Consider the following 26,870-nt stretch of genomic DNA (forward strand, 5'->3'; position numbering starts at 1 on the left):
TGAAAGGGGAGGAGGTTAAAACGGACGAACACAAGTGTTTTCTTAAGCGTGGCATCCACACTGCTTTGCACCTACAAAGCAGGAGTCAGTGTGACCCCGAAAATGAGAACCATACATTCTCGAAATACCAAACGCAGGCGCCATCTGGTGGAGCTTGGTGACTCATTGTTTCAAGTCAGTGCAGTTTAGCCCATCAATCTTTAAATTTCCATCCAAGGAAATTTTCATGTAACTAAAAGTCATATTCTCTGTTTTTGTGCCTCCAAGTAAAAATATCCCTAAATATCCAAAGGCTCTTTATAAATTAAGAATGCGTCACTTTGTGGAACTTTGTTCTTCATAACCCATGTTGCTTCAGTTTGTATGATATAAATGTAAATAAAAAGTTTTCTTCCATGATGATTTTTTAAAAATTTCCCAATTTAATGAATAAGCTTTTTTTTCCCTGATCTGCCCCGCCCTCGACCCGCCCCCTACACACAGTGAGTAATCCTGTTTTCATGTGGTTTGTATTGAGGCTTCTGTGAAAGCTTTGTTTGAAGATAGAGTATCATAGCAACAAAAGGATTGGGCTAGATGGTTGCAGAAGTCCCTTCCAGCTCTAAGATTGCATAATTCTGTTAAATAATCCCTGTTCTTAGTACTAACGTGGACATCTCAGACCACTGCCCTAAACATTCTAAAGTAACATGCCCCCACAAGTCTTCTTACCTCATTCTGAATCACTGCTCTTAATAGGATTACACCTCTGGTCTGTGTTTAAAACACACCTCTGAGAGCAAAGCTGAAGCATTCCTGCTTGTCTTCCTGCCCCTAACTTGGGAAACACAGCAGCCTCCTTTGTCTTTAGCCTGTTGTTCCCATGGTCAAGGGAGGGAGGATTCCTGGAGGATCTGATCAAGTGGTGGAGGCTGTTTTCCCAGTCCTTGAATCTGGCTAGCTGTGTGACTTGCTTTGACTGATAGAATATGGAGGAAGTGATCCTGTGTGATTTATCAGCATAGGCCTCAGGGGTCCTCATAGCTTCTGCTCTTGTGCTCTCGGATACTGCCATCATGTGGACACGTCTAAGCTAGATTGCTGGAGAACCTTCAGTCAAAACCAGCTGCTAGACAAGTGAGAGGCCATCTTAGACTACCCAGCAGAGTTTAGTTGCCAGGTGACTACAGCACCTGAGTGACCCAAAGTGAAGCTAACGGAAGAACCATCCAGCAGAGCCCGGCCCAAGTTGACAGCCCCTCAAGGATTGTGAACATATAACATAATTTTTATTTTAAGCCACAAAGTTTTGGAATGCAGCAATCGATAAATAAGATGGGTGATTTTGAAAACTATCAATTCCTGCCTACCCTCTGTCTCGCTATACCGAAGGGTTAAAATTTTCTAGGTAAGGAGCTCCCTTCACCAATCTTTTCATTGTATCTGTTGTTCGTTACTCAGGTTTGGAAATCACTAGCATAGGCCTTGGCAATCCCTAGTCCTACAGGTTCACCTGGACCTTGGAAGCTCACTAGAACTGCCATGGAACCCGGGCGAAGGAAACCAATTCTCTATTGGTGTATAGGTCAGTACTCTTTTGCATTGGAAGTACCAAAAACCCAAACTCAAACAGCTTAAAGAAAATCTTTTGTAGACAATTTTTACAAGTGTATTGTTAAAAAATGCCTGTTCTCTTTCCATCTATTGTCTCTGTACTCCTTTATACTGGCTTCGCTCTCAGGCTTCTTTTGTGCAAACCAGATGGCTACTGGCCGTTCCAGGTTTAATTCAGTGGAAAAGCTCACACAACAGTCCCCACAAAGCCTCATTCTATCACACAACCAAATCTGTGGCCAGGAAAAAGCAGCACTCTGATTGGTTAGGCCTGAGCCACCTGGAGGCAGCTGCAGCATCACCTGAAGCACACTGGACAGAAAGTTAGGGAGGCAGTGATTCTCCAGAGGAAGGTTGGTACAGTGGGTTCCAGAAAAGGGCTGAATGGATATTAGGCAGCAAAAGTTGGGTTTGAAGGAAATCCAGTTATTTCCAGCTGGTCCTGATTATAATGAGATTTGCATTCATGTGTCTCACTTCTTAATTCAGAGACCTTGTTTTATTATTAATCTCCATATTCTCCATGTCAAGTACACTGCCAGGCAAATAGTAGGCCCCCAGTGAAGATGTCAGTGTCACCAGAATTTTAGAAAAGATTCTCTTGTAAATGGAAAACTTCTGTTTTTACTTTCCACCAGTCTCCTCAAAATTGTATTTGCTGGCCACTCTGATGTGGGGACTCTTCATTTTTATTTGTTTGTTTTTTAAAACAAAAGTCTGCTCTTTTCCTTGAGCCTGGAAATGCAATTCTCCAAGGCCGAGTTCCCTCAAGGACCCAAAGAGATCAAGTAACATATTTCTGTTGGGCTCTGGAAAGTGACCTTTTATCCTTCAGGCTTCTAAAGCTCCTCATGGGTTTCTCTGGAGTGTTGTCCAGGGCCCCAGGAGCTGCTCTCTCCCCTGAGCTCTTATATTTGCTGCTGTTCTTCTGAGATACAGACAGCACTACTGAACTAGGAAATCACAGTTTTCAATAGGGAAAAAAAGAACACCTTTACATTATCTCACTTACAATACATTTCATTTGTGCTCCTGAACTGTGGCGAGCATGACGTTCAAGAAAGGCACACTGAAGTAACAGCAATATGGCTTCATATCATGTTTTCCAGGAAATGTCATGGCCCTGGGAACTGGAGAATAATGAAAAGGAAATATGACTTCTAAAATCATTCTCTAAAAGAGCAGTGGGAAAGTATTCATTTTTCCCGAGATTTGATGATTAGAAGGTAAGACATTGCATACATTCATACTAAGTCATTGATTAAACAAATAGCTTTATTTGGAGACTACCCGCATTTCTTAGGAAATAGTGTAATAATTAAGGTGATCCAAAAACCTTAGTTCTAGCTTCCTTTCCTCCAGATGTGTGCACTGAAAATTAGCAGACAGTGGTGATCCAGCTTCTTCCATTGGCGAGGTACACAAAAGGATCTGGATCTTCATCCACACACCATGATCCCATGGAGCTCCCCTCCCTTTCTTCTGCCACCTTTTATTTTCCACTTACTAAGAATCATGTTCTCAGTTCTTAGTACCCCAGAATCATTGAACTTACACCTTCTTATAGGAATTTAACATGTCACATCCACTTTTCCAAAACATTCTTCTCTGCCTTTCTAGGGCTAGACTTCACAAGCTCATCACCATATTCCCACCTTATGAATGGACATGTAGGTAGGGTTGCCAGAAAAAGCACAGCACTCCCAGTTAAATCTGAATTTCAGAAAAACAACAAGTAATTTTTTAGAATCAATGTGCTCTAAATAGTGCATGGGACATGTGCTGGTTTGTATACATTATGTCCCCCAGAAAAAGCCATCTTCTTTAATGCAGTCTTGTGGGGGCAGATTGATTAATCATTTTGATTAGAGTGTGACCTCTTGATTGAATGTTTCCATGGAGATTTGACCCCACCCATTCAGAGTGGGTCTTGATTCGTTTACTGGAGTTCTATAAAAGACCACACAAACAGAAGGAGCTCAGAGCAGCTGAGCGAGACATTTTGGAGAGAAGCTGAGAGCTGACACTTGGAGATGTTTGGAGATGCTAGCCTAGTCTTTGCCCCAGAGAAACTAAGAAAGGACCCTGTTCTAGTTTGCTAATGCTGCCGGAATGCAAAACATCAGAGATGGATTGGCTTTTTTTTTTTTTTTTTTTTTTTATCTTCATTTTATTGAGATATATTCACATACCACGCACTCATACAAAACAAATCGTACTTTCGATTGTTTACAGTACCATTACATAGTGGTACATTCATCACCCAAATCAATCCCTGGCACCTTCATTAGCACACACACAAAAATAACAAGAATAATAATTAGAGTGAAAAAGAGCAATTGAAGTAAAAAAGAACACTGGGTACCTTTGTCTGTTTGTTTCCTTCCCCTATTTTTCTACTCATCCATCCATAAACTAGACAAAGTGGAGTGTGGTCCTTATGGCTTTCCCAATCCCATTGTCACCCCTCATAAGCTACATTTTTATACAACTGTCTTCGAGATTCATGGGTTCTGGGTTGTAGTTTGATAGTTTCAGGTATCCACCACCAGCTACCCCAATTCTTTGGAACCTAAACAGGGTTGTCTAAAGTGTGTGTAAGAGTGCCCACCAGAGTGACCTCTTGGCTCCTTTTGGAATCTCTCTGCCACTGAAGCTTATTTCATTTCCTTTCACATCCCCCTTTTGGTCAAGAAGATGTTCTCCATCCCACAATGCCAGGTCTACATTCCTCCCCGGGAGTCGCATTCCACGTTGCCAGGGAGATTCACTCCCCTGGGTGTCTGATGGATTGGCTTTTATGAAAGGGGGTTTATTTGGTTACACAGTTACAGTCTTATGGCCATAAAGTCTCCAAAGTAACACATCAGCAATTGGGTACCTTCACTGGAGGATGGCCAATGGTGTCCAGAAAACCTCTGTTAGCTGGGAAGACACGTGGCTGGCGTCTGCTCCAACGTTCTGGTTTCAAAATGGTTTTCTCCCAGGACGTTCCTCTCTAGGCTGCAGTTCCTCAAGAATGTCACTCTTAGTTGCATTTGGGATATTTGTCCTCTCTCAGCTTCTCCAGAGCAAGAGTCTGCTTTCAATGGCCGTTTCAAACTGTCTCTCATCTGCAGTTCCTGTGCTTTCTTCAAAGTGTCCCTCTTGGCTGTAGCTCCTCTTCAAAACATCACTCACAGCTGCACTGAGTTCCCTCTGCCCGTCAGCTCATTTATATAGCTCCACTGATCAAGGCCCACCCTGAATGGGTGGGGCCACGCCTCCATGGAAATATCTCATCAGTTATCACCTACAGTTGGGTGGGGCGCATTTCCATGCAAATCTAATCAGCACCAAAACGACTGCCCCACAAGACTGCATCAAAGAATATGGCTTTTTCTGGGGGACAATACATTCAAACCGGCACAGACAGCCAATGCTTAAGTGCACAGGAGCTGAAGAAGCTATGAGAGACATTTTGGAGAAAGCCGTTTTGAAACCAGAACCCTGGAGCAAAGAATTAGCAGACACCAGCCACGTGCCTTCCCAACTAACAGAGGTTTTCCAGATGCCGTCGGCTGTTCTTCAGTAAAGTTATCCTACTGTTGATGCCTTAGTTTGGACACTTTTATGGCCTTAGTGCTGTAACTTTTTAACCAAATAAACCCCCTTTAAAAAAGCCAATCCGTTTCTGGTATTTCGCATAACGGCAGCATTAGCAATCCTGAACAGATACACTGAAAATAAAATTGCTTGTTTGTCTGAAATTCAAATTTAACTGGGCTTCTTGTATTTTTACTTGCTAAATCTGTAGGGAGTGAAATCTTTACCTAAATATATTGAGTTTAGACTTGAGATATGGTCATGAAAAATCACACTAAGTACTCTCTCATCTATTCCCTCTCACAAACACAAACACATACACAATCATACACACTCAAATACATATAACCTTATTCCATTGATCTTTTTTTTTTAATTTCTGGATTTTTTAAAACTAATTTTTTGAGGTAAATTTTATACCCAACAAAATGCACTGATATTAAATGGATAGTTTGATGAGTTTTGACAAATGTTATGCCCATGACACCCCAATCAAGATATAGGATATTTTCATCACTCCAGCATGTTACCTTTCCAGTCAATTAGCTCACCTCAGAGACAACCACTGTAGGTTAGTTTTGCTTGTCTTGAATGTCATACAAACAAAATTATCCAGCATGTGTTCTTTTGTATCTGGCTTCTTTCAACATTTTCCTTTTGAAATTCATCCATATAGTTGCATGTACTGAAGCAGGATAGAATAGGACATCAAGGTTGTGGTCCCTGGTCTTCTATTCAGCTTTAAAAGAGTCAATGCAGAGCTTCAAACTTGGACTACAAACCTCATGGGACAAAAATTTCCCCTAAAGCTCTGAAGCCTCCCCAAACCATAAACACTTGTAAAATCATGGGCCGAAAGCAAATTCTTAGTTAATGACAAAAGGCATGGGGTCATAAAGGTTGTTAAACATCTGCCCAAAGACAAATTTTAGATATGCGAGGCAGGTCACAAGTTCTCATTACTGTGATAACTATCTCCTCCTAGAACAAAGAAGACAACAGGTGTTCAAATGTTGAGATAAGAAGATCACAGTAAAACTTGCCTTTGTAACAAGGCAACCCACTCCCACTCAGCACATGCTTCTCCCTGAAACATGCCCATGTTATCTCTTTAACGTGTCTTCTTTATCTTTTTTAAAAATAAACTTTACTACTTATTTCTACTGGCTCCCCTCATCTCTGAATTCTGTCTGTAGCAAGAGTCTTGAAGGGACACCAGTTACAGTACCAGCAGTTCATTCTTTTTTATTAAGTGTAGGAGTTCACTGAATGGATATTCCAAAATTTGTTTTTTCCAGTTGTCTGTTGATGATTATTTGGGCTGTTTCCAGTTTTGAGCTATTATGAATAAAGTTGCTATGAATGTTGTCTACAAATCTCTTTGTGGGTAAGTGTTTTACTTATCTTGTGAAAATATCTAAGAGGTAGAATTACTGGTCATATGGCATACTCCTACTTTAGTTTCCTGGCTGCTAAAACAAATACTATACAATGGGTTGGCTTAACAACAGGAATTTATTGGCTCATGGTTTCAGAGGCTAGAAAGTTTGCTTCCTCCTGGGGTCAGTATCTTCTGGCTAGCTGGCAATTTTCGGAGTTTCTTGGCTCTTTACATGGCAATGTACCTGGAGAAATCTTTTCCTTTCTCTTCTGGGTTCCATTGACTTCCATCTTCTAGCTGCTCCCCATGAACTCTCTCTCTCTCTCTGTCTTTCACTCTGCTTCTTTGTTTTGTTTCAGAAGGTTTTTAAAGTGTAAATTTAATTTATTTAGTAGATGTTGGACTATGCAGGTTATCTATTTCTTCTTCTAAATTGTTGAATTTATGGGCATCGTATGTGTGGTAGACAGAATAATGACCCCCCCAAACTGTCATTAGTAGTTTTTTTTTTTTAAGGCTGATAATGGGGGTTTCATTTCTTCTTATACAATACTTCTAGTGAGTAAAATAGTCTCCCCAGGGGCTGTGCTGGAACAGTCCTGGTCAACAGTCACAGAATCTGGGCTACCCATGGCAAGGGTGGTCTGTAGAGGACCCGGAGAACAGCTATGTGGGTGCTGTCCTCTTCTGGGCTTCTCTGATTTTGGTCTTGTGACTGGGGTGCCCCAGAAGAAAGGCCTGTGGGTCAGATGTTTAGAAGGAGCCCAAATTGAGATTGGCGCGCAGGCCACCTTAGGTGCCCTTTGAAGAATGGTGGTGGGCAGATGCTGCAAACCACAGCAGAATCTATGGAATTCCCTGTTATGCAATTATGTCACTGTTCAAGTTTGCTAATGCTGCCATCATGCAAAAATGGATTGGCTTTTATAAAGGGGGTTTATTTGATTATACAGTTACAGTCTTCAGGCCATAAAAGTGTCCAAGCTAAGGCATCAACAATAGGGTACCTTCACTGAAGGCTGGCCAACGGCATCCGGAAAACCTCTGTTAGCTGGGAAGGCACATGGCTAGCATCTGTTGATCCCGGGTTGTGTTCCAGCTCCTCTCTCAGCTCCTGTGAGTTCTTGGTTCTTTCTCCCAGGATGTCTCTCTCTAAGCTCCTGGGGGTCCTGTCTTAGCATATCCCTGGGGCAAACTCTGGGCTTCATCTCTCTTACTTCTCCGAAGTAAACTCTGGGCTAGCAGAAGTCTGCTTTCAATAGCCATCTCTAAAAGGTCTCTCTCAGCTGCTCTCCAAAATGTCACTGTCAGCTACTCTGAGGTCCTTCTGTTTGTGAGCTCTTTTATAGGACTCCAGTGATTAAATCAAGACCCACCCTGAATGGGTGGGGTCCATATTTCCATGGAAATAATTTCATCAAACGTTTTAACCCACAGTTTATTGAGTCACATCCCCATGGAAACACTCAAAGGATTCCAACCTAATCAACACTAATACATCTGCTCCCACAAGATTGCATTAAAAAATACGGCTTTTGGCGGGACATAATATATCCAAATTAGCACAGTCACCAAATTAAGCAACTAGGAGGTTTTGTTGGCATATGAACCCTATGCGCTGAAGTTTTCATATGAAAAATTAAATTTAGTAGGGACCAGTTCCCCAGATGTTTGAATCCTTGCCTCCAGGGTAACATGGCAATCCCTGTCAGGGAAACCAAATCTCTCTCCCCTGCCAGCCCACCTGCCTGGGATGTGTAGAGGGTTCCCAAACCTGGGGCAAGGGTGATTCTTCTTTATTGCTATTATCACCCCAGGTAACTGAAAAAAACAGGGAGGAGAATATCCTAGCTTAGGCCTCTGTCTTAATAAAATGTACAGGTCTTAAAAACCAAAGCCTTTAAGAAAAGCATTCAAGAGGCCTGCAAGTTCAATAAAACACAAGAGTTTAATTAATTATTGCCTCATTGAACTAAACTGAATAGAATGGGAGCTGGCGGAGCTTCTACACAACGCATTATCTCACGCTGATGAAATGGAAATAAACTGAACTGCTTTGGGCGCCGGCACGTCTCCACAGACCTGCAGACCCCAGCAACTCCGGAAGGCTCAGACCCCGGCGGGGCGGGGCGGGGCGGGACCGCGGAGCCGAGCGGCAGCGGACAGGGTTGGGAGTTCGCCCCGCCTGCTCCGGACCCCGCCGAGCCCAGCCCCGCCCCGCCTCAGTTCCCAGTCTCGCCGCCAGGGGCAGCCGCGACCTCTGCGGTGGCAACGGCCGTGAAGCTGTGCTGTCCGGGTTTCCACCCGGGCCCCTTTCCCGGCTGGGCCCCAGCATGGCAGCCTCCAGGGCTGCGGGCTGGGGCGGCACCGCGCCCTCGCTTTCCTGACAGCCCCCGGCTTCTGTGCTCTTCTTGCCTTCCCCGGGCCAGCCCAGCAGACATGTTTGCCAAGGCCTTTCGGGTCAAGTCCAACACGGCCATCAAGGGATCGGACAGGTGAGGGAGGGAAGGGGCCTGCTTGGCCTGCTCTGCCCCCCACGGTACCGAGGCATCTCCTGGGGCCCAGCTGGCCCAGAGCCCTGGGTTCGGTCAGCAGACCTGGGGCGGAGGCCGACGGTACAGCCAGAGAAAGGACCGCAGGTGGCAGGGGTGGGTTGGACACATTTCGAGAGTGCGGATGGAGAGGGAGTCTGTTTTCTCTCCTTAGCTGTTTTTTAGATATTCTAGTGAGTTAAAAAGAAAAGGTGATTTAATCTGCGTTTACTGACTGCAGACTATCTAAGGTGCTGTGGAGGATGCATACAAAGAAGGAATACAGGGTCCCTGCTTTCCGAAGAATGTAGAGCCCCGTGAGAGAGAGCAGATGGGGCACTGAGAACTACAAGTATATGGGAAAAAGTGTCCGCTGATTACTTTTGGTAGGTGAGAAAGATGGTAGGTGAGAAGGATAAGGCACAAAAGGTAAGGAGACCTGTATCTGTTAAGACAGTGTCACAAATGCAGATATCACGTTGAGAATTTTGGAACCAGTGTACCATAGTTGTCATCCTCGGTGCCCTGCTGTAACTATTTAATTATAAGCTGACAGATTTGCCAAGCATACCTGGGCCCAACGACTAGGCATGTAGTCATTCCACGTTTGCTGAGTTTTCCTATGTGAGGATAACTTGGGTTGCTTACCGAGCTTCAGTTTTCCTTTCTGTAAAATGGAAAGACGTGCCCCAGGAATGTGTGAGAACAGAGATACTGGATGAGAAAGAGAATAAGATATTTGTTTTGGAAGGGAGCGTGAGAACAGGGCATCAAAAACCAGGCAGTTTTTCCTTGGTTCTCATGATTTTATGAGTGTTTCTTAGTAGTGGGTATTTGTTAAAGTCAGCAGCATTCATTCTTGTTGGTGTGCTTTCTGCAGGAGAAAGCTTCGAGCTGATGTGACAGCTGCTTTCCCCACCATTGGAACCGATCAGGTCTCTGAGTTAGTACCTGGAAAGGAGGAGCTCAACATTATAAAGTTATATGCTCACAGAGGGGATGCAGTGACTGTGTACGTGAGTGGTGGTAACCCCATCCTCTTTGAACTGGAGAAAAATCTGTATCCAACAGGTATGGCAACTGGATTAAGATGGCCATTTCTAGACCTTACCAACATCTGCTTCTCTCGCTTTCCTCCGTTACCTGCCCCCCTGTAAAACAAACGAGTACAAAATCTCCCAGTAACATGCTTAAGGATCTTTGTGGACCTAGTGTTTCTAGAGTTGGTTCTCTCAAGACCAGAAGTTGCTAGAGTAGAGAGGAAAGGGGGGGCTAATACAGATGGAGGAGAGGATGGTTGCACATGGATGTTCTTAGATGAAGGAGGAATGGGTGAGGAGTTTATAGTGGGTTAACTCAGGATAGAGCAGGGGTTTGAAAAGGGTGTTATTTCAGGGCATGTAAAAATGTTTCTCAAGTAAGACCATTCCTAGCAGAATTTTCTCAAGATACTGGACCGGGCTACTGAGAAGAAAAGGGAAGGGGAGGGGATAAATGGGGAGGGGAAAGAGAAGGAAACAAAAAAGGCAAGGAAAGAAGCTGGGTTAATTAAGCTGCATGCCCACCTGCCTTAGCAATGTATTTCATTTATCCCTGACTGGCTTTCCAGGATTCTTTGCTTGCTTTCTTGTCGTAGATCCCTGGGACCTTTTCTCTTTCCATAGCCACTGACACCTACCTAGTCACTTGGAGCTTTTCTTTCTCTAAGTTTGGCTGTAACAACTCAGTGCAGTATCATTAGGCCACTCCTACCCCTACCCGACTCCCCTGCTGTACCTGAAGACAAATACAGGCTCTTTTTCTTCTAAGGGTTTTACTGCTAATCACTATGGAAACAGAAAGAATAAAAAATAGTAAACATGGGAAATTTCAACATTATTTCTAGGCTGGGTCTGTGTTCTTTGGTTACTTACTTCTGAGGTAAATGAAAGCCACATTGGGTCTCTGCCCTTACTTTTATCCACTGTGGCCTTTTTCTGCTGCTTCAGTTCTCAGGTAGAATAAAAGATGCCTCCGAGTCTCAAGTGACATCCAGTTTCTTAGGTCTCTACCTTGCTCAAGAATGAAACCTCTTTGGGGCCTCCCCTCACAACCTTCTATCTGGCTTTGAATTGGATTTTTCTGTATCCTGATTAAAGTGACCTTAGTGTTGTGTTTTGCCATTTCCCTAGTGGAATGACTTTTGGTAGTTAGTGTCTTCTGGGTTTCTCTTTGGACAGTGTATACCCTGTGGTCCTATCCTGATCTTCTACCAACCTTTACAACATGGCCTCTAGTACTCGAGAAGCTGGCGGGGGGAGCAGGTAAGATTTTTTTATATTCTGGCTGTTGGCTGAAATCAACTGAGGAAGGACTGATTGATTTAAGAAATATAACCACCTCCTTTGTTTATTCATCCAGTTGGAAAATGCAGTTTTTCTCCCTGTGTTGTTACATCCTCACTTTGCTGGTTCCATGAGTTCTCTGAACCTTTTTGACTCTGTCGTAAGGCTTAAATAAGATAAGTGATGTGAAAGTACTTTGCAAACTGCCAAATGTAATACCTTAAACCTGAAGCTGAATTCAGGAAACCAAGACAAGGTAGATCATGGTTTTAGGTCATAAGATCATTAGCCTTGCACTTCTGTTTGGCCTCTAGCCTCTCAAAGGGAAACTGTCTGATACTTGATGTTCTAGATTGCTAATGTTGGAATGCAAAGCACCAGAAATGGATTGGCTTTTATAAAGGGGGTTTATTTGGTTACAAGGTTACAGTCTTAAGGCCATAAAGTGTGCATCAACAAAGGGTATCTCACACACTGGAGAAAGGCCATTGGCATCCAGAAAACCTCTGTTAGCTGGGAAGGCACATGGCTGACGTCTGCTTGCTCCTAGTTGCATTTCAAAATGTGTTCTCCAAAGTGTCTGCATCAGCTTCCAACAGCTGTCTTCAAAACATCTGTCTCAGCTCCAGTTACCTATGAGCTCCTGTCTGAGCTTATATAGTGCTCCAGTAAACTAAACAAGGCCCACGCTGAATATCCGGGGCCACACCTCTATGGAAATTATCCAATCAGAGTTATCACCTCCATTTGGGTGGGTCACATCTCCATGGACGCTGAACCAATGGGTTCCAACCCAATCCACACTAATGCGTCTGCCCGCGTAAGAATGCATTAAAGAATATGGCTTTTCTGGGGACATAAATATATTAACTGGCACACTTGAGTTGCCATTTTTCATTTTCATTATGAATAACATAGTTGATAAATAATAAATCCTTTTTTGTTGAATGAATGACTAAATGAAGGATGAAGTAAAAAGAGGAATTAGCTGGAGGCAGAATGTGGGTTGTGACGCTTTTGTTTTGTTTGCTGCAGATTTGATGCTGCCTGGACTAGTGGTGCCCCCTGCTGGTCTGCCTCAGGTACAGAAGGGCGACCTCTGTGCCATTTCCTTGGTAGGGAACAGGTACTGTGCCAGCCAGCTGCCCCTTGGGGGAATAACTTAGGTAAAAGGGGAATACAACTTCCAAATCCTCATGAACAAGGATTGAAAGAAAAAATGGTTTCTTTGCTCTGGAGGAAGCAGAGAGAGAGCCATATGGGGAAGGCAGTGAGCTCATAGGGTTTTCACACATCTGGGTGGAGTGTATTTGCTGTTATTATTGCTGCTGCTGCTGCTTCTTTTTATAAATTTAAAATTTGGAAGTAATTTATGATTTGCCGTAGGGTTGCAAATATAGTACAGAGAATTCCCATATACCCTTCACCCAGCTTCCTCTGTATGGCAATATCTTACATAACCATGGTACAGTTATCAAAACTAAGAAATTAACATTGATACAGTACTCATACAGACTTTATTTATATTTCCCCCAGTTTTTCCACTAATACCCTGTTTCTCTTCAAGATGCAATCTAGGATACCGCATTGTATTTAGTTGTCACATTTTCTTTGTCTCCTTGTGTCTGTGACATTTTCTCAATCATTCCTTGTCTTTCATGACCTAGAGACTTTTTTCCCCATCATAGTATCATCATCCTCTAAATATTTTTAATAGCTTTATTGAGATATTAATTGCATGCCATAGAATTCACCTGTTTTAGGTGTACAATTCAGTGATTTTTAGTATATTTACAGAGTTGTCCAACTGTGACTACATTGCTTTTTTTAAATGAATTAGGAAATAATTCTATGAACAATTCTGAAAAAAACCAAAGTTCCCCCCATCCCATAATCCTTTTCTCCTAGAAGTAACCATTATCATTTTGATGTGTGGCCTTGCAGACTTTCTTTTATATATATAGATGGATTTGGAGTATTTCTGTTTAAAAATACAAACATTATTACACTATAAATGATTATGTTTTCACTTAATGTAAAGTGAACATTTCCCTTATCAGTACAACACTTCTACCAAATCTTTTTACCTGCTGTGTGGTTGATGGAAGAGGTCCCCTCCTGGTGGGCTTTGAGGTTGCCTCCAGTTTGTCTCTTTTACCAACAGCATCTTATTGATGCCTGTAGGGGCACAGCTGCCTTGTTTTTCTAGAGTAGATACTAAAAAAGCAGAACTGTTAGGTTGAAGATGATTTGTGTTTTCTGCTGCCCTATAAAAAAGCTGTATCAGTTTTCACTCCCCCAAGAGGGTATTTGGAGCCTATTTCCTTACATTCTCACCAACACTGGATATGATGGGTCATTTTCATTTGTGTCATCCTAGTGAGTGAAAATTGACATCTCATGATTTTAATCATTGCTTCTTTGAGAAGGAAGGAAAGAGACTGTAGGCATGGAGGGAGGAATCATTGTTTAAAGATCTCATTTTTGCTACTCATATTATCCTATTTTCCTTGAACCTTTTGGAGCCAAGTACTTGGAAATGTTTCCTTCCTTGTTTACCTGTAGCAAAAATTACGTTTGAAAAAAGTTGTGGCAGCCATTATTTTCCCTCCAATATTTGGTCCAATATGGGGAAAACTAGCTATGGGGATATTTGGCCTGACTAGTGTGGCCTTTAGAGTCTATATGGGGATGGATCTTGGGGTGGCTTGTGGCAAGAGGTTTTGTTAAAAATAGAAGTAACATTCAGTATATTTTTCTGACTTTGGAGTTCTTGAGCCATTGACCTTTCTGAAAATAAAGGACCTCCCCCCCCACCTCTGCTAAGAACTGGGGAAGAAAGCAGATTCAAAGTTTCTATGGCAGGAGCTGACCTATAGGCATAGGAATTGATGCTACCGTGTTTAGCAAAAATTTTTAAGTTTAGGGGTTGGGAACTCTGCCTTGCATCTTTTCCCTTGGACTCAGGCCACCTTGTTAGGCTCATGTATTCCCCCACCATTTTCCAGTTGGTCACCTATCCTTACAGGCAATGTGTGATCAAGGTTTGTGTCACACCGGGTTGGCAGAGATTACTCATTTGGGTTCTGGGAATTGTTTTGGGAGTTACCATAAATGTGGTTGTTTTTGATATTCTGGAAGCACCCAGTTTTTAGATAGATAGTTACACAGATCAAACCCTGTTATAAAGAACCAATTCAGGAAGAACCTCCGTAGTTGGTTTCACTGTTTACGTCTTCTTTTTTCCCTATGGCATCCTTCAGTCCAATTTATAGCATATAAATTGAATCCCTTCTGAACTCCTTATAGGCTGGCTATACCTTCTTTAAGGTTGGTGTGTGTGCAATTTATGCTTTTGGAATTAAAGAAAGGGAACTTTAAATATCTTTCCAAGTCCTGCTTGGGTTTAATTCCTAATAGGACTAAAACAAAGGCAGTGGTAACATCAGCAGAGGAGTTACTTAATATGGAAAGATAATGTGTGGTCAGGGGATTTTTGAAAGTAGTATTTGAATATAATCTCCTGAAGAAAATTGAGACTGGACTGAGTTTAGTTTTGTGATACAAGTGGCTGATTCAGATTTGTAGCCATGGAGCTTTACCACCAGTGTGGAGAGATGGTACAACATATGCCCTCCCAGCAGACTTTCCCTGAGCCTTGTCTCTGGCCCCCCTCTTAGAGCCCCTGTTGCAATCGGAGTTGCTGCCATGTCCACAGCTGAGATGCTGAGTGCAGGCCTGAAGGGCAGGGGCTTCTCTGTGCTCCACACTTACCAGGACCACTTGTGGTGGGTACTCGGTTTCTTCTATTTTACAGAGAGCTGGGGTGGGTGAAGAAGGTATGGGGCTCACGATTCAGAAGTGAGAATTTTGGTCCCAGCCATGGCCTTCGGCAAGTTCCTGACCTCCAGACTTTAATTTTCTTACCAAACATGAAGAAAAGAGGTTTTTCTGGACAAGAAATTAGAAGGAACTTTGATTATTTTCTAGGTGAATTATAGACTCCTAGATCTGGAAGAAGCTCTTAGGGGTTATCTACTCTGCCCCTCAGTATGGTGCTATTTATCTATTTTTATATCTCCAGTTAATCTTGTCTTATCTGCCGCATGCATTTCAGGCATCTCCTGGGCCCATGAAGAGTGCTCTGGAATTCTCACTTCTGTATCCAAATCAAAGCAGAGTAGATGCTCAGGCACCAGAATGATAACCTGATCACTTTTATGTTACTCACTTGTCACATTTCAGATCTCCTCATTATGGAAGTATCACCTTCTCATTGTAACAGTTGCTTTTCTAGAGCCACATACATCAGTTTATTTTCTAGTTATTTTCTTGTCAATGTACCAAAACAGTAAACAGTACTTTTCACTAAGTCCTATTTATATTACCTGGTCTTTCGGCCAAGTGTTGTGGCCTATTGGTATAGATTGATCCTTGAAGTTTCTAGCACCATCTTGCATTTATTCATTTAACAAATATAGGTCAAGCCTTACTTTGCTAGAGGTACAACCTCATTAGCTTGTGAATTAAAAGATATTCAAGGCTGCTATTCTCCCAGCACCTTGTTTTCTGTCAGTCTGAGCTACAGCTGTCTAGTTCATGTTGTCTAAGTTGTATATCAGCAGCTGCCAGAGTCGCCAACCTCCCGCCTCACTTTTTTTTTATTTTTTTAAATATTTATGATATTTACCTGATCAGAATGGCCTCAGCATACATGTTGGCCTTACTATTAATAATACAAATATGCCTTCCTGCTATTATTAATTAAAACAGTTTGGTCTATATAATCTTGGCTAAAACAGAGCTTTTTGTTTTTACATCTCTGCATGCTGTGCTATGTGGCTTTGCTTTTTTGTTTTTTTCTGTCTTCCTAAGGCTTGATGGCATAAAATCATGCTAATTGCTACATTACAAGTTAGACAGAAGCACCTGATTTTTTTCAGTCCTTGAGCAGTGAGGGTGTCTGTATTTTGTTTCATGCTCTGAGCCTTAGGTTTGCATTTCACCAAACTGGCACTACATATGCATTTGCCATCTTAATTTTGTCATTTAATTTAATTATTTTTAACTCACATGATAGAAATACTTATGGGGGCTTATGTTTAACTGCTTTTTCTTTAATCCTTCTCTATCTCAGGATGTCTAGTAATAATATTATTATTCCTTTGGGATAGGGAGGAGGCAAGACTTAGTCTCCCCATTTCAGAGATGAGGAAACTGAGGCATGGAATTTTTCTGGTCCCAGAATTGAAAACAGAGTTGAGATGAGAACACAGACTCTCTGTTCTCTCCTGGCCTTTCCTGCCCATTGGCTACTCTGATCTCTGAACTGCTGGTGACTCTCCCTGACCAGGGTTGGAAAATGTTGTGGCTGCTGCTTAGTGTTCCTGACATGAGATTTTTCTAGGAGATCTGGAGACAAGTCCTCTCCACCCTCTATCGCTCCACTGGCCTTGGATCCCCCAGATCTCAATGAAGAGAAGGGCTCCGACTGCATGGACCCCACCCTGCAGGGAAACATGAGGCACCTGAACCTGCAGGGCGAGGAGAGTGGGGAGGTTCACCAAGTGTGTGAGAAGTCCCTGCTGGAAGCCTCAGGAGACACCAGTGTTGGGGGCCTAAACCAAGACACTACGGACAGCAAGACCCCGCAAGGTATAGTGCTGGGAGGAGAGGGAAGAAAGGGAGTCCATCTCCCTTCCTCTCAATTTGGGAGTCATAAGTGTTCCACTCTGCTTCTGACTGGAGTGGCATTAAAGGAGAGGAGGTGAGGGTGCCCCAAAAGCTCTCTGACATCTTGCCTTGGAATCTTTTTCCACATGAGTCATGTCTTCCTGCGTGCCCATCTGCCCTTGCATTTGGAGGATTTCCATCCACAGAGCCTGCTAAGATCTCTTCTGGCTCTGACTTCTCTAGATGAACAGTCCTAGTTTTGTGGGACTTTGTGACTTCACCCCTTCTCTGGCATCAGCCCTCTTTAAAGGCTCAGTACCCGAGAGAATCTGTGAGCACTGGTCCCTGGAAATGAGCTCCTTTCAGAGCCAAGGGGGTGTAGAAGGGGTAGGACTGGGTGGGGGGGCTTTCTTGTCCACCACCAGGCATTCTGCTTCCCTCAGGAAGCTTTTGTGCTTTTGTCTTTTCCTTGCAGAGCAAATGGACGAACTGTTACAGCGATGCTTCTCGCATGCTTTGAAGTGCCGGGTCAAAAAGGCTGACCTCCCCTTACTCACCAGCACTTTTCTTGGCAGTCACATGTTCTCCTGCTGGTATGGAAGGGACTGGTGTGGGATGGAGGCCAGAAACTGGGTTTCACTTTGTTCCTTGGCAGTGGGACAGGTCAGGGCTGATGGGGGGCTTGGTAAGGGAAATGCTGTGGGAAGAGTGGAATGGAGGGTTGACCTAAAAAATAAATTGGGTCCGAAGTTTTAAAAACTTAAAATTCTAGCCAATGAAAGGATGTTGAGGAAGTGGAAGGTTAAAATTTCCTATAAAGCCCAAGGCTGTCCACAGAGAATCCTAGGTTCTTTGAATGTTGCTTCTGCTGCAGTGATTCTGGGCTCTCTCCATGAATCCAGAAGTGTGTCCTGTACAAGAAGTGTCCCAGGGGCGGCCTCTTTGTCGGAGGCTTCTACTAGAACGTTCTGCTAACCAACTGCTAACACCACCTGCCTCACACCTCTCCTGTAAAGTAGGGCCAGATTAGGTTGTATCAGGAAGACACACCCCATCCCCAAACCAAACCTCCAGAAGAGGCAGTATTTCATGTAGATAGAACCTGGACTTTGAAGACTGACCCATCTGGGCTCCAATGTCAGCTCCCCAGGCAGCTGAGCAGGGCAAACTTGAACTAATTATCAGGTTTCTCCAAGTCTGAATTTCCAGTACTCTGAGGATTATTGTAAAGATTAAAGAGCCTGACCTATAATAAGCACTCGGTAAATATTATCATGTCAGGAGATTTGCTTATTGATTTTTACCCTGTGACTGAACTTTTTTCTCTTTGAAAATCTTGCTCTGTTTTTTTAAAGTGGCTTTGATGAAGTTCCCTTCCAAGTTACATGTGGGCTTCTTCAAGGCATCCTGTGCATGTGAGGGATTTGGAGTGTGTGGTGGAGTATGTGATGAGTTGTCCTAACCTTGCCAGGATGGAAGTAACTGGTAGAAGGGGGTGAGGCCTTTAGTCCTGGAATAGTTCTCTAGGATAGAAGTCCTTAACCTGGGGTGGGTTCTAGAAGGTCTCCATGTGAATCCCAGTGTTATTGTGTGCCACAAATTGGTCGATGTAAATTCTGGAGAGAGGAAAATATTATAGCTTTCATCAGGAGCCTCTGGTCCCCCAAAACTAATTGCTCTAGGGCAGGGGTCAGCAAACTTTTTCTGTAAAGGGCCAGATAGTCTCTGTCACAACTACTCAACTCTGCGGTTGTAGTGCTGACCCAACCATAGACAGTACGTAAGTGGGTGGATGTGGCTGGACTTGGCCTGGAGGATGTAGTTTGCTGAAACCTGCTCCAGGACCTGGCCACCCATGGCCAGCTTGGTGTTGGAAAGCTTGACCTCAAGATGGAACTTCTGAGGCCACAGAAGGATGTATGGTTTAAGGAGAATCTAGAACTAGATCTAATAGGGCAACCACTAGCCATGTGTGGCTCTTTTAATGTAAATTAACTCAAATAAGATTTAACATTTGATTTCTTTGTTGTGTTAGTCACATTTTAAGTGCTTAATAGCCACATGTGGCTAGTGGTTACCATATTAGGCGGCACAGATAAAGAACATGATGTAATTACAGAAAATTCTTTTGGATGGCACTGATCTAGAGTGTCCCAGTGTCTGCATCCATATCTGGTGCCACCACAGGGGAGGGAGGCTGAGGTAACAGATTCTCCTCCCAGTGTCAGGCAGGCCTCATCACTACAGCTTTACTGGCTTAACTTGCCTTTTCCATCTGCCATCAGCCCTGAAGGACGACAACTGGACATAAAGAAGTCAAGCTTCAAAAAGGTGAGCAGGTCCCTTCCCTGCATACTGACATAGAGTTGTGTGGAGAGCACAGATGAAGAGGATGGAGACTGGGGAAGCCTGTTATGTGGGGCTCAGGCCAGAATTAAGCTTTTTATTCCAGGTATAAGGGGTTAAAAAGCAAACTTCTGGACTGAGGAGTTGGTGGACACCTGCTCCCCTCTCCCCTTTTGACCCCTTTATGTCCTGTTAGAGTCCTGAAAGGCGTAACCAGGTAGTCTTTAGCCCCTTGTCTCCCCCCAGCCCTCTGTGGGAGCCTCCCACTTTGTAGTTTGCTGAGGGCAGGGATGGTCTCAGGCCCCTCCACAGTTCCTGCCCACCTTGGTGTCTGGCACATTGTAGGTGCTCAGGATGCGTGTGGGAACTGAAGTCCCCCACCACCGGCCCTCTCTCCCTTAGCTCTCTAAGTTCCTGCAGCAAATGCAGCAGGAGCAGATTATACAGGTGAAGGAGCTGAGCAAAGGGGTGGAGAGCATTGTGGCTGTGGACTGGAAACACCCGAGGTGAGTGCAGGGGGCCTGGTCACTGTAGCTCAGCTGGCCCCAGGGCCTGGGCCATGGACTGGGGACTGCCTAGATACTAGTATAAAATGTGTTTTTTCTTTCCTTCTGCTGGGTTTTAGGATCACATCTTTCGTCATACCCGAGCTCCCCCCGACCTCCCAGACTATCCAGGAGGGTAGCAGGGGACAGCCCTATCACCCTCCAGATATAAAATCCCTCTACTGTGTCCCAGCCAACATGACCCTGCTCTTCCAGGAGTCTGGCCACAAGTGAGTCTTTGGAGAGCAGCCCTTCTCCGCCTGCTTGGTGTTCTGGCCTGCAATTCCTCTCACCCTGAGTAGTTTTCTCTTGTGACTGGCAAAACTTGCTCTGCCCCTGTTCTCCCTTTCTCCCAAATCCAGCTTCAAGCCTCCTTCCCCTGGGAAGTTTCGCTGAACTAAGTGGAACAAGAGAGTAGGCTCCTCCCTTTTCTACCTGTAATTATTCTTCACACGGTCCTGCTCACCTCAGTCAGGAAAAGGGAAGAAAATAAAGGTTGAAAAGCTGAGGGAAGCTCCCTGTTAAGCAGGGAGAGTCTGGGTAGTTGCCATTTGTCTCCTGGCACAGCCCGAAGTAACCTGCCTGGTCACTTCTCACCTAGGAAGGGGAGCATTCTCGAGGGCAGTGAGGTCCGAACGATCATCATTAACTACGCCAAGAAAAATGACCTGGTTGATGCAGACAACAAAAAGTGAGTGGATGAGGGGGCAGCTGTACCTGCCTTGTTGTATATTGCTCTTTCGCAGACATAGACACGTTAAGGAGGATGTCTGGGAAGGAGGGGAACATAGAAAATCACAACATTTCAGAAATAATCAAGACTAGTGCTTTCCAGACCATGGTCTGTGGACACCTCGAGTTATTGCCAAAGGTGTTCAGATCCATATATGCTGTAAACATTTGACTGCAGACTGAATAAATGGTGTCTCACACATGTCCACTAATGGTTTTCAAATGCAGGTGCTATTGTGAGAAATAAAAAGGAAACTTCTTTTAAAATTTTTACTGAAGTCATTGTAGTCTTTTGGTATTCTCTATTTTCTTAGTAAATGTATACAGAAGTTCAACTACCAAATGAAGGGGGTCCATTAATTTCTTTTACTTTAAAAAGGGATCCCCATGATTGAAAAGTTGAGAACTACTGGCCTAATCTAATGCCCTAATTGGATAGATTACCCCCTTCCTGTCTCTCTTCCTTCCCAGATTACTGTGAAACAAAGCCCAGAAAGCTAATTACTTGTGGTCACATAATTAGTTAGTAGGAGAACTGAGCCAAGAATCCTGGTCTCCTGATTTACCCCATCCCACTTTCCCCTGCACCGCCTGTTTCTCCTTCTACGAAAGTGTACTTGCACTTTCTGTCCATAGGGTGCATTGCTTGATGGACTGTGGTCCCATAATTGATTGTGATTTTGAATGACTGTATGAAGGACCTATAAAGAGATGAACCCTAAGTTGGTCCTTGGATCAGAAGGGGTGGTTCTTGGGTTGTGTTATTGCTTCTTTCCTTTCAGCCTTGTGAAATTGGATCCCATCCTTTGTGACTGCATCTTAGAGAAAAATGAACAGCACACAGTCCTGAAGCTTCCATGGGACAGTCTCCTGACCAGGTAACAGGGTGTAGCAGGCCCTTTCTAACTTTTCTGTTGCCTCTCTTTAATATCTATTGCACTGAACTTTAAAGGATCAATATCTTTGTCTCTGACTTTCTTTCCATAATTCATACCATGTCAGTACCCGTAAACACAGCCTAGGGTAATTCTGATGTGGAGGGTGTTTGGCATAATTTGAGTCAATACAATGGAGGAGAACTTGAGAGGAAAAAAGAAAAGGAACATTCATTAAAAATAAGAACTTCAAAAAGATTTAGAAGCTGAAAGAAGGCTGATGGGAATTGTCTTAGAGCTTTCAAAGGAAGGATTCATAGTACACCTTATTTTCCACAGAACCATAATTGAAGATAATTTGTATCAGGAGTTGGCAAACCACAGCCCATGGGCCAAATCTCTTTTATTGGAACACAGCCACACTCATTCATTTCTGAATTGTCTATGGCTGTTTTGGGGCTACAGTGGCTGAGTTGAGTGGTTGTGATGGAGATCATGTGGCCTGCAAAGCCGGAAATATTTTCTTTGGCCCTTCATGGAAGAAGTTTGCCAATTCCAGTTTATGTGATAGAAGGGAAAATTTTGTTAGATAAAAGGTAGAGATTTCCTGTGGTAAAGGTGATTCATTATTGCAATGTGTCTGCAATGTGAGGCAGCACTTAGAGACAGTAGAGTGGGGAAGGTAAATCCTTGAGACTGGTAGGCTAATCTCCACAAAGCACTGGGCAGTTTCCAGGTACTTAAGTCACTAATGTCCCCTTCCTCGCTTCAGTATTCTCAACCTTGAGTGCATTTTGAAATCATCTGGGGAGCCTTCAAAAAATCTTCATGGCTGAGTCCTACCCCTAAAGATTCTGAATTAGTTGGTCTTGGGTACAGCTCCGTAGGTGATTTGACTGATTCCACTGTGTAGCCAAGGTTGCAAACCACTGCCCTGCAGGACCAGCTTATGCTCCGCTGCTTGCTGGTAGTGGGGAATGAGGAAGTGGCTTTATCAGTCTTCAACTCATTAACTCCCTTGTTTCAGATGTTTGGAAAAATTGCAGCCTGCCTATCAAGTGACCTTTCCCGGACAAGAGCCCATTGTGAAGAAAGGGAAAATCTGTCCAATTGACATCACCCTAGCACAGAGAGCTTCTAATAAAAAGGTAATTTTAAAAAGACATAAGTGAGGATGGTAATTTAATGCCCTTGCTAGTCCTAGTCTCTCTTATGTGATCTGGAGATTGTTAGATTGGCCTCAAACACCTCAAAGGTCATTGATGAAACACCCATGTTTATGTGGCTGGGCTGGACCCCACTGCTGTTCTTTAGGATTTTGTAGGAAATTTGCTAGAGCCTGGTTCCAAAAGTAAGCAAGGCTTTATTTTTTATTTATTTTTTTCTTAGAACTATGTTTTAGGCTTTCAGCTCTTACAAATTCTGGTGCCTCTTGGGTCTTGCCTACTGAAAGTTGCTTGTCAAGAATTGCTGAAGGAACTGAGTGTGCTTAGCCTGGCAACAAGAAGTCATAGAGAAACAAATTACATCTGTCCTCAAATGAGTTAAAAGCTGTCCTCTGAAAACAGAGTGCACTTATTCTGTATGCCTTGAGAAGACAGAAATAGGATTATTGGGTGGAAATCCCAGGAAGACAGACATTGGTTCAAAATAAAAAGCTTTCTAGTAATCTATGGTTAAGAGCATGGATTTTGGGATTAGAGACCTGGGTTCAAATGCAGGCTCTCTTCGCTGCTTGATCTTGAGCAAGTTACTTAATCTCTTTTTGCCCAAGTTTCCTTATGTGAAAAATGGGGGTAGTTCCTATCCTGTAGAGCATTGTTTGGATAAAATGAAGGAGTATACATGGGTGAAGCACTGAGAACAGGACTTGGCATATAAGCATTTGGTAAATGAGAACCAATAATGATGACCTTAATCATGAGCAACAGCGACAATTTCTTGAGTGTTTAATTATGTTCTAGACATGGTACTAAGCGATTTCTATGCATATTGGCTTATTCAAACAGTAAAGTTTTGTTAATAGTAACCGAATTGTCCAAAATTGTAATTTGTGCTTCATAAAATGATGAATTGTTTTCTGGAGGTGTTGAAGCAAAGATTAGGTGACCACTTGTTGGGGGAGGGTAGAAGCAGGGGTTCGTGCAACAGGTAGGGGGCCTGGAATTTATGTGACTGCAAATAGCCTATTGAGTCTGAGATTCTGTATGTCTGGAATCCCTTGACAAGCCAAAGGTTATTTGGAACTTTTATAAACTTTATTGATAGCATCCCTCCTCACCAAACCCTTGATGGTAACACACTTGACCATCTCTAGTCATGCATGAGAAAGAATTTGTTTTAAAGCAATGGGGGAATTATATTTTTAAGAAGTATTAATGTTTTACTTTTTTATCTCAAGCTCACATACTTATTTGTAAAGTTGATGAATAATAGCAAAAAGCGTGTGTATTGACCAGACACTTGATGATATTAAGGAATTATTGTTAGTTTATTTTTAGGTGTGATAATGGTTTTGTTTCTATCATAAAAACAAATCCTTATCTTTTTAGAAATCTATATTGAAATACTTATGGATGAAATGATCTGATATCTAGGATTTGCTTGAAAGTAATATGGGATCAGGGGATAAAGATGAATCAAGGTTGGCCATGAATTGATAGTTGTTAAAACTGGGATACTTGGGGGTTTATTATACTATTCTACTTTTATTAATGTTTTACATTTTCCATAATACAGTTTTTTTAAAAGCATGTGTCATGTGTCTGTCCTACCCAATAAAACATATATCTGGGTAGAGTAGAATCAGTTTAGAAGCAAAAAAATAAAAGCTATTTGGATGAAAAGGTGCTGTGGTTAGAGACAAGGTGAACTATCAGAGAACCTGGAGGATGAGGAGGTTGCTGAGGCGTCTTGTCCAGAAGGCCTTCTGGAGGTGGGGGACCAGGGGGAACATGTGGTCTGCATTCGCCATTGGTCTTCTGTCCTGACTCCTCCCAGGTGACTGTGGTCCGGAACTTGGAAGCCTATGGTCTGGACCCCTCCTCGGTGGCTGCCATCCTCCAGCAGCGATGCCAGGCTAGCACCACTGTCTCTGCTGCCCCCGGATCCAAGGAGAGCCTGCAGGTCCAGATCCAGGGAAACCAGGTTCACCACGTTGGCTGGCTATTGCTTGGTGAGTGTCCCCTCCAAAGAGGCAAACTAATTTGGCAAAAATTTTTCTGCCAACTCCACTCATAGTTATCATAATCCCAGTTTAGCTTTATATATTGCCATAAAGTTTTTATCAGGTGCTGTCTCATCCCAAGCTCCACAAACCTGTGGGACAGGTAGGATGGGATAATTATCCCCATTTGATAGATGAAGAAAAAGAGATTGAGAGAACTTTGCCAGCTAGCTAGAGGTGGAGCCAGTGTTTGAGCTGGGTTCTTTGACCCCAAATTGAATTGTCTCTTCACCATACTATTAGAGTAGACTTCTTTGCAGTTTGCCCTTTTGATAAATATCTGTTGAGCACCCCACTGTGCCAGGAGCCTCGCTGGGCTTTGTGCAGGTGTGACCTCTCTTAATCATACGACACTACAGAACTGTAATCTCAGTTTGCAGATGAGGAAAGTAAAGTTCGGAGTTGCCCTGAGATCATCCGACTACTGAGCACAGTAGTAGCTGGACTCTCAAGTTTGATTGGTTAGACTCCAGAGTCTAAGTTCTTTCCACCAACCCTGGGTCACCCAGCCCCCAGTTTGTCCTCAGTTCAAGCCATCCTCCTCTTCTCTGCCCGAGTCAGCTTTCTAAAACAAACACATCATCCTGTCTTAAAAAGTTTTCATGCCTCTTCAATGTCTTCAGAATGAGCACCCAAGCCCAACACATAGGACCTTTCCCAAACTGACCCCAACCTTTCATTCAGGCTCTTCTGCAGCTTCTGCTCCCCCATCCCAGGCCTCAGCCATGCTGGTCTCCTTTCCTTTCCCCGGATACACTATGCACTTTCACACTGGGTGGTTTTTCCTGTGCTGTTCCCCTGCGTAGGGTGTCCCTAAGCACTGCCCGAGTCAGCGTGACCTGAAGGGCTAATTGGCCCAGCTCAAGGGTTCAAATGAAGACTGTCTCAGAGCATGTCCCATTTTTTCTTGTGTTCCCTAAATTAGGATTTAAAAAATTGCTAATGTAGCACTTTTCAGTTGTGTTTATATTTCTAGTTAGTGTCTGCAACTTGGCTTATTTTTCTAACATCTGAACTCCCTGCTAGACTGAACTCTTTAAGAGCAGAGATCTTGCCTTTTTCATCCTTTTATCATCCTCAGTGCTTGTCCATAAATGCTGAATAAGCAAATTTATTTATGGCCTAAGGCAGGACCCAGCAGTTAACTGCTAGAATTGAGCCGCTTTATGAGAAGAACCCCATATGAGGTGCTGAGAAGAAGTATAGAGGACAATAGACAAGCGTGATTGAACACAGACACATGTACATTCTCTCATGAGAAAATTATAAATGCCTGAAGTATACCTAGAAAGTAGCTGTCAATGTGAAAATTGCTGACATACACACTTCAGCCTTGAGGGGTAGGGAAAAATGTCCATCCCATGATGCTGCCCTGAGAAGTGGAGTTTGGCCTGGGTTTAGAAGAAGCAGATCACATGATGGAGATTGTTTGAACAGAGGCCTGACATCAGGAAGGAGCACATTGTGGGCTTGAGAGGGGCCAGTAGGCTAGCTGTAAGGAATTGGGGTCTGGAGGGGTTCGGGGCCAAGGAGTGAGATTGTGAGACCAAGGGGTAAGAAAGAGGTGGTGGTTGGGTGCAAGGGGAGCAGCAGTAGGACAGGAACCTTGGACCGCTCCACTGAAGACTTTCTGCTTTTGGATTGCAGAAGAGTATCAGCTCCCTCGAAAACACATCCAAGGCCTAGAAAAGGCCCCCAAGCCTGGCAAGAAAAAGTGATGGATTCTTGTTTCATGTAGTGGAGCCAATGGAAATCTAAGCTCTGGGCTGGTAATTTATACGAGCATTTTCAGCTTTTGCAAATAAAAAATATAATTCTTTACCAAAATAAATTTTTATTCTAATCTAAATCTGATTTCCCTCTTATTTCCTCCACTTAGCCAAAATGTCATACTAAATTTTAAGGTCAGAGACATTTTAAATTGATAGAAGGAGTGGAATGCCTTTTCTGTCTGTGTTTTCATGATTTCTTTCCTCCTCTGCTTTCAAGGCAGGACAGCTCATTTAAAGTTCAGGCAGATGGGCCTTCCTGTTTATAAAGCCCTTCTATCAAATATTCC

General features: G+C 43.3%; 1 protein-coding gene across 1 annotated transcript; it reads left to right on the plus strand.

Annotated features, from left to right (window-relative positions):
- Nucleotides 1–8,849: 8,849 nt before the first annotated feature.
- EIF2D (eukaryotic translation initiation factor 2D) lies at nt 8,850–26,620 on the plus strand. Its single transcript, XM_037824864.1, has 15 exons — nt 8,850–9,054; nt 9,971–10,161; nt 11,310–11,393; nt 12,450–12,540; nt 15,095–15,202; nt 16,822–17,069; nt 17,563–17,680; nt 19,373–19,418; nt 19,836–19,939; nt 20,059–20,208; nt 20,580–20,669; nt 21,493–21,588; nt 22,613–22,733; nt 24,586–24,760; nt 26,459–26,620. The coding sequence occupies exons 1-15, from the start codon at nt 8,999–9,001 to the stop codon at nt 26,527–26,529; spliced, it is 1,749 nt and encodes a 582-aa protein (XP_037680792.1). The 5' UTR covers nt 8,850–8,998; the 3' UTR covers nt 26,530–26,620.
- Nucleotides 26,621–26,870: the final 250 nt, after the last annotated feature.

Source organism: Choloepus didactylus, chromosome 2, assembly GCF_015220235.1.
Source record: "Choloepus didactylus isolate mChoDid1 chromosome 2, mChoDid1.pri, whole genome shotgun sequence".
NCBI classification, from domain to species: domain Eukaryota; kingdom Metazoa; phylum Chordata; class Mammalia; order Pilosa; family Megalonychidae; genus Choloepus; species Choloepus didactylus.

Bases quoted from the DNA above. Each gene is read 5' to 3' on its own strand.
- EIF2D (XM_037824864.1), top strand. From the start codon at position 8,999: ATGTTTGCCAAGGCCTTTCGGGTCAAGTCCAACACGGCCATCAAGGGA. The intron at 12,541-15,094 runs GTACTGTGCCAG...CCCCCCTCTTAG, and splicing joins ATTTCCTTGGTAGGGAACAG to AGCCCCTGTTGCAATCGGAG. The intron at 24,761-26,458 runs GTGAGTGTCCCC...TTTGGATTGCAG, and splicing joins CGTTGGCTGGCTATTGCTTG to AAGAGTATCAGCTCCCTCGA.